The sequence below is a fragment of the Tachyglossus aculeatus genome, chromosome 7 (genome assembly GCF_015852505.1).
Source record: "Tachyglossus aculeatus isolate mTacAcu1 chromosome 7, mTacAcu1.pri, whole genome shotgun sequence".
Lineage (NCBI taxonomy): Eukaryota > Metazoa > Chordata > Mammalia > Monotremata > Tachyglossidae > Tachyglossus > Tachyglossus aculeatus.
The window spans coordinates 42,333,422-42,346,571 of NC_052072.1; the positions used below are offsets into that span (position 1 = coordinate 42,333,422).

At 40.3% G+C, this 13,150-nt stretch overlaps 1 protein-coding gene across 3 annotated transcripts in view; it reads right to left on the bottom strand.

The window, feature by feature from the left end:
* TP63 (tumor protein p63) overlaps positions 1-13,150 on the bottom strand; it is a 352,304-nt gene that overhangs the window by 92,834 nt on the left and 246,320 nt on the right. Inside the window, exon 1 of one of the 3 annotated variants that reach the window (XM_038749336.1) lies at positions 1,924-2,034. The exons of the other annotated variants lie outside the window; for them this stretch is intronic. Within the exon in view, the coding sequence (XP_038605264.1) occupies positions 1,924-1,965 (42 nt within the window). The 5' untranslated portion in view covers positions 1,966-2,034. Of the gene's footprint in view, positions 1-1,923; positions 2,035-13,150 lie in introns of those variants that run through there. 3 annotated transcript variants of the gene reach the window in all.

Below are 13,150 nucleotides of genomic sequence, written 5' to 3' on the forward strand. Positions count from 1 at the left end.
GTCTTCTACTGAACCCCAGGGTCTTGCATTTCAGAACAATAGCAGAACTATGTGCAGTTTCTGAAGATGTCTTACGGCAAGAAGACAGAAAACAAGCACAGCCATTTTTTTTACGGGCATGCTCCATACAACCCATTGACATACACATGAAACACACAATTTGAAATCCCTTCTATGAACTCATCGCCATATAATGTTCCTTAAATGGGTGAATACTCAAACAAAAGTTAAAGATTTTCAAGAACAATATTACACTCTCATTCCAATCTGAACTATGCTTTGCCACCATAAAAGGTAACATTCACTTCAATTCTAAAGGACAAAGCACTGATGCATTCACAGTTTTCCCTTGTGAAATTGATATAACATAAAATGAGTCACTCAACTTTAAAGATACATATAATCTCAATCACAAGTGATGCTTCCCACCCTCTCTTCCGCTTACCCCACCACCATTTAGCAATAAGAAACATCTTTGAAAGTTGATAAATGCACCACTTTATACTCAAACACTCCTGGATCCAACACTTTAAAGTACAATCTGTTGATCCTGTCTATAAATACTGAATGTTAAACAGTGCATGAAGAATAACACTACTATGTCCTTCTCTGGTCAATCTCAGCAAAGATAAGATAGACTTCTGCCTTCTACTGTTCAGTGAGCGCTCATCTCCATTACTTATATGTATTGGAGCTAAATTGGGCTTCAAAGCATTGCAGCCCAAATGCCTCAAAAGCCCTTTGCTCATTCAATAACATTTTAAACTAAGGCAAAATAAGCATCTCAACAAGAGATTTTTTTAAAAAGAAAATTGACACTTCCCATTCATTCTCTAGAAAACGCAACATTTCCTCTCCTGTATTTACATAATTCAGATGCCTGAACATCAGCCTATTCAATATTCCTGGGCAGTAACTTGCCGTTCTTCTTTCTACTACTTTTGTTTTCTGCATTCTGATCCCTGCTCTGGGAATATTTTTGTTTGTTGGTTTGTTTTGTTTAAACGGCTCAGCTACTCTGCTACAATCTAGTATCCTAAGCATTAGCTGTGTGCATTTTCATCTGAAACACTGAACTTTCCCCCATCTCCCCCTCCCTCCAATCTGATTAGTGTCAACACAGCTGCTCTATTCTGTGGAATGTAAACTAATATTGTTAGACCTCCCTCAACCCCAGGAAACTTCCTCAAAGCCTGGCAATAGATGGGCTTTTTCTTCCACTGATTTCAATCAATCAAATATTTAGTGGATGTTAAATATGTTTGAGAAGATTATATACACAAATCATTCATTCTTTAACTAATAAATCTTTTTGATCTTCAGAGTGATAAAGTGACTTACAATGAAAGTATTACTGTATAAACAGGCAAATACATAAGGTAATTTTACTTCTAAGTGGAAAAAAATAGACAGCCTCCAAATGTGGACACTGAAATCTTTTCTGAAGGAACCTGGGTTCACCTGGATTCATTTCATTTCAAAGGGACACAGAATGAGTAGTTCATTTTGGGTTTACCTTCCAAATTTTTATACTTTAGAATGAAGGAATTCTGGGGATTAAAGCACTTAAAGGTTATGATGCAGCTGGCAAAACTATCTTACTAGTTCAAGAACACCCAGTCTGTGGGGATTTGTGTGCCTGTGCAACACAAGTTGGTTTGTCAGACAATTCCCATGAAAAATGATTTTTTTCTGCTTCCCCTTTATTATGTTTCTACAACAATATAAAAATCATCCCTAAATTGCCTGCATCTCTTTCCTGCATTTCCTCACATACTGGAAGTTTCTAATTTACTGCAAAAAGAGAAATGAAAACAAAAAATTCCATAAAGCTAGCCTTGATGCATCACTGGTGATGAAAAACTATAAATGGCTAGTTAAGAAAGCAACTCTAAATTAGGTGCTAAAATCTAAAATCCTTACCTCGCTATATTGAGTCTGGGCATTGTTTTCCAGGTACAACATGTTAGCAGTGAGATTGATCAGTGCCGCTGTCCTCTCTTCTGGCTCCAGGATTTTGGCAACCCCCCCCCACCCCCTCTAAGACCCTTAAAATATGAATCTACTAGGAAGATAACAGAACTCAAGTCTCTCTTTCTCTCTCTCTGCATAATTTAAGGTTCCCTCATATATACCCGACTATAGGCATGAAGGGGGCGGGACTCTTCACTTTACCTGTCCAATCCATCAAACTTCCACCTGGACTCCTCCACTCCAATGGAGTGAAGCCTCTCCCATCTCATTAAGTAGTTAGAATTCCTTATCACCAATCTTTAAAAAAAAAAAAGAGAGAGGGAGAAAGAGACAGAGAAAAGTACAACTTTCCCCTGCCCTTTCATAAGAAAGTGTAATCTCTTTTAAGAAAAACAACGATGCCTCCAAGAGAATCATGGAAGCATTTCAGAAAGTTTCTTATGAACTAAATACAAACCCAGGTGAAGCTTTTTTTTTTGGGGGGGGGGGTTCTTAACTAAAAGCAGGGTTAAAAATAAATACAAGCACATGCAATGATGGACAACAAGCTCTCAAGAGAGACAGGTCACATTTCCTGCATCCTAACCCATGAGAGGCAACAAGTACTCAGCACCAGATTAAGCATTTTGCCCTTTGCCATCTCTAGTCTCATGCAAGAGAGACACCTGCATGTTTTGCATTGTGCCAACACAGACTGTTCCATTTTGAAAGGCTGGTTTAATGGCAATCTTTGTTGGTATAAAAATGAAACACACTAAAATGAATACTACAAAAGTCCTCAGAAAACATGAGTTTTTGCTTGCTAAAATCAGGTACTTAGTTGTGAATATCAGAAACACCTCCTTAGAAGTTTGAAATATGAAATCAACCTTGAAAGCTGTACTTGACAATCTCTATTAATGAATGTAATTCTTACAAATGCTTCATTGTGTTAAATTGCCTTAATAGTTTCTAGAACACATTTCTATTCACGGAGTGAAAAAAATGTATTCAGGTTGGGCAAAAACAATGACAGTTATACCTCTGTCTATAGTGTTGGAAATCTAATTAAGGAAAATAAACCGATGAGTCTCATAGGTGAGAGGTCATTGACTTTTACCTTCTAAGCATGCATGTGTGTATATATATATATGTTAAGACCAAAGTTGGCCCTAGTTCACACATGAGTAATTGAAGCTTGGTGTTTATTGTAAGTATATTACCCCACATTTAAAGTATTTTTAGGCAATTCATTCAATTCATTTAGACTCATATCTCAATATCTACTTCCCCTTTATATTTATGCAACTTACAGAGATGGAAAACCAAGAATAAAAACCCATGCATATATTTTATTAAAAAAAAAAGTACTGGGGCCATTGAAAATTGAAATCAAAGTCCTGGATCTTGAAATATGTTGTCAACACACAACAGTACAACAGAGCCCTAAAACATGTTAATGGAATAGGAGTCAGTGGACCTAAATTTTCAGTCTTGTTTTGCTACTTTATGTCTGACCTCAGACTTGACCTCTCTGGACCACCATTTCCTTATCTTTAAATGTATTTTTTTGGTTGCTTTTTCTGTTCTGATATTTGTTAAGTGTTTACTATGCATCAGGCACTGTTCTAGGCATGAGATAATCAGGTTGGACACCGTCCATGCCCCATAAGGTGCTCCAGGATCAATCCCTATTACACAGAGGAGGTAAACAGAGGCACAGAGAAGTGACTTGTCCAAGGTGACACAGCAGACAAGTGATGGAGCTGGGATTAGAACCCAGGAGCTCAGAAGGGTCCTCCTCAAAAATTCCACTTCAAACCACTGACTAAAAAATCTTCCCCAAAAGCAATTATGCTCTGAATTAATGAATTAGCAAATTACTTCTACTTGAATATTCAAAGTGCTCCTCTAAGGTGCAACAGAAGAGCCCTCATACCCATGATTCTCAAAGCTACTAGAAGCTTTTTTTCCATCTTTCCCAAATCAAAATATATCCTTTTCATGGGGAAAAATGACCTTAGTCTGGTTTACAATAACAAAAATCAATCTCCAAAAAACCCAACTATACAATTAAATGCCTGCATAGGCCTTTATATTGTTTTTTTTTCAATCACTAGAGGAGGTAAGACTGGACTGCAAAGGAAATTAAACAAAGCACAGCCACAGTGTCCTATACATATTCTAGAGTGGTTATAGTAAGGGGTTGGGGAACATCATCATCCTCAATGGAATTCATTGAGTGCTTACTTTGTGCAGAACACTGTACTAAGCACTGGGCAGAGTACAATTCCACAGAATCAGCAGACATATTCCCTGCCCACAATGAGCAGAATGCTACCTCTAACTGCTCCCCAAATTCACAGATAACCTCATTGCTGCTTAACCCCACTCCCCCAGTTTTTTTTCTCCTCAGAGTACCAGGCAAATGTATCTGACTTGGTTAGATGGGGAGGGGAAAGATAGCCATAGAGACCCAGAATGGAAAAATAAAAGCACATTACCAGGAACCTCTCAAGATTCCACTGTAAAGTTAAACAGAAATCCCTCTTCGTCATGGGCCCAATTATCTAAACTAATCAAGCCAAACCAATTTTCCTTATTCTCTCTTAGTAAAGCAACCCCATCAGATTATTACCTAAGGGGTTTAGATAAAGTATCATTTAGTGAAGAGTGCCGTTTTACACAAATCATAAACTCAGTACCCTCAGCTTATGTTCTAAAGTTGGACCAATTCTATCTACCAAGTCAATTGTTGGAGGTGGGGACTATGGGAGTAGTGAAACCTCTCATTCATGTAAGAGTATTGTGTTTTCAAAATGAAATTAACCTTCATCACTAATTCAAAATGTATTTAAGTGTTCACCAGTAGTTAGATTTATTTCTACTTACCATATGCATTGTCACAAATGATCTAATTAAATCCATCTGATAATTCTTCTTTTCAAAATTAAGGTAGGAATCTAATGTAAATATGCATTTATGCAAATGTGATGGAATCATAGTAAAACAACTATAAAAATGGTCTGTCATTACCCATTGTGGGGTTTATCTACAGATCTCAAAGAGCTTTAACCTACATTCATTAATTGTCACAACTGACTAGAAAGGTAAGTAAGTGTCATTATCTCCATTTTTTCAGATAAAGAAACTCTGACTCAGACAGAAAAATGCTTAGGGTCACAATGGGAGTAATCTGTAAAACTGGGATAATTCACAAGTCCTCATTCCCCAGCCTTTCACTAAAATATCTTAAAAGCTTATAGCACTCTTTCCTCCGTTTAAATTCTCTGTGTCTGTTACCTCATCTGTAAAATGGGGATGAAGCCTGTGAGCCCCACATGGGACAACTTGATTACCTTGCATCTACCCCAGCGCTTAGAACAGTACTTGGCACATAGTAAGCGCTTAACAGATGCCATTATTATTATTACATCACATTAAGGTTTAAAAGTCATCACCACCATTACTATTTTTGTGACAAAAGTGTCATTTTGGAGATTTCCACAAGGGAGTGGAAAAGGAAATGAGAGTGTCTCTGAATAACTAGTAATGACAAGAGAAGGGGAAGAGAGAGATGAAACCAATACTGACAGTTTCCTTGTTCAGGGGTCATAAAGTACTCTTGCTAGAATCGGGCCTATTGCATGTTTCACACGCCTAAGAGATTTGTGCTGTCCACAGGACAAAACAGAGCTTGGCACAGGGGCACTATAATGCCAAAAATCCACCCCTTAACACAACTTTCTCCACATATGTCTAGGTCTGTTCTTTCCCTTCAGGGGATTGGAATGAGAGCATGGACCTGCCAGCTGTCTTCTTCAAATCAATTCACTCTCCTCTTCCACTTAACCCCAGGTCTTGCCGAGCTAATGTTCCAACGATACCTTGCTTGGGACTACCATCTCCTAATCACTGCTCATTCTTTTTCCCTTATATAGAACTCTCCTGCCAATCAAATTTTCAAAGTGGAAAAAAAAGCAACATAGCCTAGTGGCAAGAGAATGGCCTTGGGAGTTGGAGGGCATGGGCTCTAATCCTGGCTCTGCCACTTGTCTGCTGTGTGATCTTGGGCAAGTCACTTCACCTCTCTGTGCCTCACTTACATCATCTGTAAAATGGGCATTAAGACTGAGCTCCACGGGGGACAACCTGTTTATTTTGTATCTGCCCCAGTGCTTAGAACACTGCTTGGCACATAGTAAGTGGTTAGCAAATAACATAACTACTATTATAAGTGCTTATTACAGTGCTCTGCACACAGTAAGTGCTCAATAAACATGATTGAATGAATACACATCTCACTGACCCTCCAAAGCCCTCTTAAAAAGTCACCTCTCTCAAAAAGCATTCCCTGATGAATACCTTCCTTCCTACAGTATTAGACTGTAAATTCATTATGAGCAAGGAATGTCCCTGCTAATTCTGTTGTATTGTGCTCTCCCAAATGCTTGGTAAAGTGCTCTGTACATAGTAAACTCAATAAATACCACTGACTGATTGATCATGTCACTATTTAAATCACCTCAGCAATCGTGTGTGTGTGTGTGTGTGTGTGTGTGTGTGTTTGTCCATGGATGTAGGTGTATTTGTTATCTAATTAACTGTTCACTTTTGTGGTCTATCACTTGTATACCTATTATTATTATTTTACCTATCATTATATGTTCTGTAATTTATGTCTGCTTATTTATTCATTCAGTCATATTTATTGAGCACTTACTGTTCATTCTTTCAATCATATTTATTGAGCACTTACTGTGTGCAGAGAACTGTACTAAGAGCTTGGGAAGTACAAGTTAGCGACATATAGAGACGGTTCCTACCCAACAACGGGCTCACAGTCTAGAAGTGTGTGCAGAACACTATACTAAGCACTTGGTATCTTCCCCCATTATCTTCCTTATCTTCCCCAACTAGATGGAAGGGACTGTATCTCCAGTAAGTACTCATTTAATATTGTTGAAGATCAGGGTGTCCAATCTGATTATTTTCAATTTATCCCAGTGCTTAGTACATAGTAGTGCTTATAACATACATAATTATTATCCAGATGCATATGAGAGCCTAGTTCTACTCAAGGGCTTGTTACATAAACTGCCTCAAAGGTTACAACATTTGAAAAGGCATGAAAGCAAAGGTGACAGGAGCTGAGGATTTTGAAGTGGTCTTTACCTAATAGAGTTTTGGAGAAATAATTCCAGGAAAAAAAATTCCACTCACAAGATTGTAAGTTTCTTGAGGGCACAGATTTGTCTACCTACTCTATATTTTCTGAAGCATCTAGTACAGTACCCTGCATATAGAAAATGGTCAATAACTACCATTGGTTGAATGATCACTGATTCTATCACATGAAATTCTATCCAAACCATCTCCCAAAACCAACACGAGAACCTAGCTTCTACTCCTGGCTCCTCCACTTGTCTACTCTGTGACCTTGGGTAAGTCACTTTATTTCTCTGGGTCTCAGTTCCCTCACCTGCAAAATGGGGATTAAGATTGTGAGTCTCATGTGGGACAGGGACTGTGCCAAACCTGATTAGCTTGTAACTGCCCCAATGCTTAGTACAGTGCTTAGCACAGAGTAAGCTCTTGAGAAATACCATTCCAAAAAAAAAAAAAGAGCTAAGCAGATCTAAAAGAGTTCCCTGAAATGGAGTGAATGTCACAGACATCTGAAAAGTACAGTGGGGGACTCTAATTTTAAACCATGTTTTCAGACAATTAATCCGATGATATTTATTGAGTACTTACTATATGCAGAGCCCTGTACTAAGTGCTGATGCAGCAGAATCAATGGACATGCTCCCTGCCCATAATGAGCTTACAATCTAGAAGGGAGGCAGACATTAATATAAATAATTTAAAATTTAAAGGTATGTACATATGAGCCAGATATTTACATTAATCTAACACATTTCCTATAAAAATTTAGTACAATATTTAACTAGAAGAGAAAAAGTTAAAAATGATCATTCATTCCCCCACAGCTTAGTTTCTCATATCTATATCAGTTATTTAGGAAACAGTCCACTGTGTTAGTCCTAAGGAGGATTTGGGGAATCCAGAGCCCTTGTGCAAGGCTAAGAAAGATGGGGACTTTCCAAAGTGTCTTTGAGAAGGTATCTGGGGGCATTTTCAAGCCAGCTATTATTAGTTGAGGTACTGGATGATAAATAGATCACATCCCTACATTTTTACACCCTAAGCTTCCTCCAGATGAGGAAACCTTTTTTTAAATTGAATTGGTAAGTTCAGAAGCCTTTTAAACACAAATTAAACTTCACCTGTGTGGAGAGCACTATCAGTCAATCAATGGTATTTATCAAGTGCTGAGCAGAGCACTGTACTAGCATTTGGGAGAGTACAGTTCAATAAAGCTGGTAGACACAATCCATGCCCACAAGGAGCATACAGTCTAGAGGGGGAGATAGACATTAAAATAAATTACAGATAGAGGAAATGGAAGAGTATAAGGATATGTACATAAGTGTTGTGGGTCTGGTGAAAGGAGGCGAGAACAGGAGCATTCATTGTCAGGTGAAAGAAACTGAGATGGATTGAGTAGAGAGGCAGGAGGATGAGCAGGACACCCACTGTTGGGTAGGGACTGTCTCTATATGTTGCCAATTTGTACTTCCCAAGCGCTTAGTACAGTGCTCTGCACATAGTAAGCGCTCAATAAATACGATTGATTGATTGACAGAAAAGTCAGTAAAACCAAGATTAGTGTTTCCAGAAGAAAGAGTATCATGACACTGAGGATGATTAGAACAGTGTTGTTGAGTCTGCTAGATTTGACAAGGAGATGGTCACTGGTAATCTTGGAGAAAGCAATCAGTGGAGTGAAGGGAGCAAATTGCATTATAGAAGGTCAAGAAAGTAGTTGAAGGAGAAGAAGCAGGAGCAGTGGGTGTGTACAACCAGTCTGATCAAACTGGACCTGAATGATAGAAGGGAGATGGGTGATGGCTGGATGGTGCAGTTGGATCCAGAGTTCATCATTCTTTTTTTTTAGGCTAGGGGAGGCTTGGGGAAGTTTTGAAGGCAGAGGGAAATGGAATAATCAGAGTGGGAGTAGTTGGTGATGGAATCCTGTGAGGGAAGGCTGGCCACAAGAGTTTTTAGAAGGTGAGAAGGGATAGGGTTGGATGCACAGGAAGAAGGATTGGATTCTGAAAACAGTCAGGCCATCTCCTTTTGAGAGCTACTTGGGAAGGATGAGTGAGTAGAAGTGGAGAGGGGTGGGATCTGTGGAGGTGAGAAGCGACTTTGGGAACCCACTTGCGCATTTGTCAACAAAGTAGTTGACAAAGTCATCAGGTGTGAGAGAGGATACTAGGGGCTCTGGGAGGGAATTAAAGGTTTGAAATAATTGGTGGGACAACAGGGCATGGAAGTTAACAGAGAAATGCAGCTATACTGAATTATCTGTCCCAATCAGTGACTAACAGAACACTGATGTTCAATAAGGAATGAGATGTCAGTTTTTAAAAAGACACTTTCCAAGCTTCCAAGTCATCTAGAAAACATTGCTTTCTGGGCCTGTCATTGTAATGGAAAGTTTAAAGAGTCCTTGAATATTTTTATTTCATATAGCACACACTCCCAAATTGCTTTTACATTGTCTTATTTTTGTCCTCAGCCCTAGAAGATAGTGAAAGTATTATTATCCCCATTTTGCAAATGCAGAAACTGAGGCACATAGTGGGTAGTGACTTGCTCAAGGTTACACATTAGGCTAGTGGTAGAGCTGAGGCTTGAACTGGGGTCCTCCAGTTCCTCGACGTGCTGCTCTTTCTCCTACACTATGCTGCCACTTTTAATCCTGTCCCCAAACCTCCAGTCAAAATAAGGCCCGGCAGGTGTTGACAGGACCAGGTATAGGCAGTTGTAAGGAGGAGGGAGATGGAGATGTCAGGAGAGGTCCTTCCTCCTAGTCATACTCACCTTCATATTCATGTCTACTGTCAGAAACCAAAAAAAGAGTTGGCAACCCCAGGATTAGTTCCCTATTATATGACTATTATATGACTCCTTGGATTCATTTAGTACCCCCTCTTCCAAACAACCAAAAGGGCTTTTGTGTGTTTGTTCACAAAGTCCTCAGGAGTGGGTTGTAGGGAGCGGCGGGAAGACAGCACATACTCTTACTGCCATCATGTATGGGCAAAGCAGGTCTTCATGAATATGAAGAATCAAAATCCCAGTCTTTAAAAATCTCTGGTAACTGAAGGCAAACCATTTCACCTCCAGAACTGCTAGACTGTAAGAGGCCAGTTCAAGGATTCTGATTAGACTTCCAAAGCAAGTACCACATATGTCCCTCAGACTACTGACATGCCAAACCATATTTACAAGCTGAGGCACCAGATGTGATTAAGGTCTCACCATAGCCTTGCCCTTGCCAGGGACAAAAGTAAACCGCTCTCACTGCCAAGGGAATTTAGTTTCCTTTCATCACTCCTACACACTGCTCGCCCACTCCCTGTGGTTCTCCCAGGCCCCTAGAGGTCCCACCCAACCATTTTACTTCTGGAAGGTTGGCTGGTGATGCCACAGTGCCGCAGGCCAGCTGGGAGAATAAAGAGGAAGGAGGAAAGAGGAGAGAACAGGAGTACTTGGGGGAAATCACCAGCCAGCTTGAAAGACAAATGCAAAAGAGGCTTGGATTCAGTGGCAAGGGAGTGAAAGAAACAAGAGGCAAACATAATAGTAAATTGAATTAGAAACATACTGGCCCCTAGTGAAAGTTTTAAATAGTGAATTTAAAAACATCCTGGTCCCCTCTAGTCTGTGAGTTCAAAATGAGCAGGGAACACGTCTTCCAACTCTGTAGCATTGTATTTTATATTTATAATGGCATTTATTATGTGCTTACTGTATGCGAGGCACTGTACTAAGCGCTGGGCAGGATACAAGCAAATCGGGTTGAACACAGTCCCTGTCCCACGTGGGGCTCACAATTTCAATCCCCATTTTACAGATGAGGTAACTGAGAAACAGAGAAGTTAAGTGATTTGCCCAAGATCACACAGCAGACAAGTGGTGGAGCTGGGATTAGAATCCATTCTAGACCATGAGCCCGTTATGGGCAGGGATTGTCTCTGTTGTTGAATTGTACTTCCCAAGTGCTTAGTACAGTGCTCTGCACACAGTAAGCACTCAATAAATGTGATTGAATGAATGAATGAACCCATGACCTTCTGACTCGCAGACTCATGCTCTATCCACTAAGCTATGCAGCTTCTCCTAAGTGTGTCGTACAGTACTCTGCACACAGTACTCAATAAATGCTATTAATTGATTGTTCAGAAGAAAGCTGAAAATTCTATTTTGAAAAGGATTATGTTGTTCTGATTATTAGTTCCTCACTGAAATATATAATTAATTTACAGATAATCTTACTTCATGAATAGGACTAGGAATTACATCGATATATGCAAAACTCATTCCTGACACTGGGGTGCTCATATCTCTTCTTTATTCCTATTCACCTTGTAACAGTGGGAAAGTGAAGATAATTTTATTTCATCTAGTTTTATATCAGAATAGTGAAAGCACACAGTCTTTAGAGTAGACATGAGAAGATGGACCACCACCAGTGAATCACAAATCAATCAATCGCATTTATTGAGCACTTACTGTGTGCAGAGCACTGTACTAAGCGCTTGGGAAGTACAAGTTGGCAACATATAGAGACAGTCCCTACCCAACAGCGGGCTCACAGTCTAAAAGGGGGAGACAGAGAACAAAACCAAACATACTAACAAAATAAAATAAATAGAATAGATATGTACAAGTAAAATAAACAAATAAATAGAGTAATAAATATGTACAAACATATATACATATATACAGGTGCTGTGGGGAAGGGAAGGAGGTAAGATGCGGGGGATGGAGAGGGAGACGAGGGGGAGAGGAAGGAAGGGGCTCAGTCTGGGAAGGCCTCCTGGAGGAGGTGAGCTCTCAGTAGGGCCTGGAAGGGAGGAAGAGAGCTAGCTTGGTGGATGGGCAGAGGGAGGGCATTCCAGGCCAGGGGGATGACGTGGGCCGGGGGGTCGATGGCGGGACAGGTGAGAACGAGGCACGGTGAGGAGATTAGCAGCAGAGGAGTGGAGGGTGTGGGCTGGGCTGTAGAAGGAGAGAAGGGAGGTGAGGTAGGAGGGGGCGAGGTGATGGAGAGCCTTGAAGCCCAGGGTGAGGAGTTTCTGCCTGATGCGCAGATTGATTGGTAGCCACTGGAGATTTTTGAGGAGGGGAGTAACATGCCCAGAGCGTTTCTGGACAAAGACAATCCGGGCAGCAGCATGAAGTATGGATTGAAGTGGGGAGAGACATGAGGATGGGAGATCAGAGAGAAGGCTGATACAGTAGTCCAGACGGAATAGGATGAGAGCTTGAACGAGCAGGGTAGCGGTTTGGATGGAGAGGAAAGGGCGGATCTTGGCAATGTTGCAGAGCTGAGACCGGCAGGTTTTGGTGATGGCTTGGATGTGAGGGGTGAAAGAGAGAGTGGAGTCGAGGATGACACCAAGGTTGCGGGCTTGTGAGACGGGAAGGATGGTAGTGCCGTCAACAGTGAATACCAACTTTATTTTTTTCTTTTTATTCTATAACACAAAGCTAAGGAGGCTATGAGGAAAATGGTTTCTTGGAGGTAAGGTGTGCCTTAATTTTTTTTTAATTTATTTCTCTGCAAAACTAGAAGGATAGGCATGAATTGTTTCACTGTATTTGTAGGCTAGATTTTTGATGCAACACAGCTTTCTTATATCAATTCTCTCCATCCTTTCCTAAAAAAAAAAAATCCCCGGGAAAATGTGAATGTAGGGCCATGCATGTTGGGAATCATGGATAAATTTCAATGAAAAAATTACACTGTGCCTCCTTTTAATATTATTATTATGGTATTTGTTAAGCACTTACTATGTGCCAAGCACTGTTCAAGGCGCTGGTGTGGATACAGGGTAATCAGGTTGTCCCACATTGGGTTCACACTTTTAATCCCCATTTTACAGATGAGGTAACTGAAGCACAGAGAAGTTAAGTGACTTGCCCAAGGTCACACAGTAGACAAGTGGCGGAGGAAGGATTAGAATTCACGTCCTTTGACTCCCAAGCCTGTTCGCTTTCCACTGAGCTACACTGCTTCTCATGCACCTTCACTCAGATACAACATCATTCTTCATTT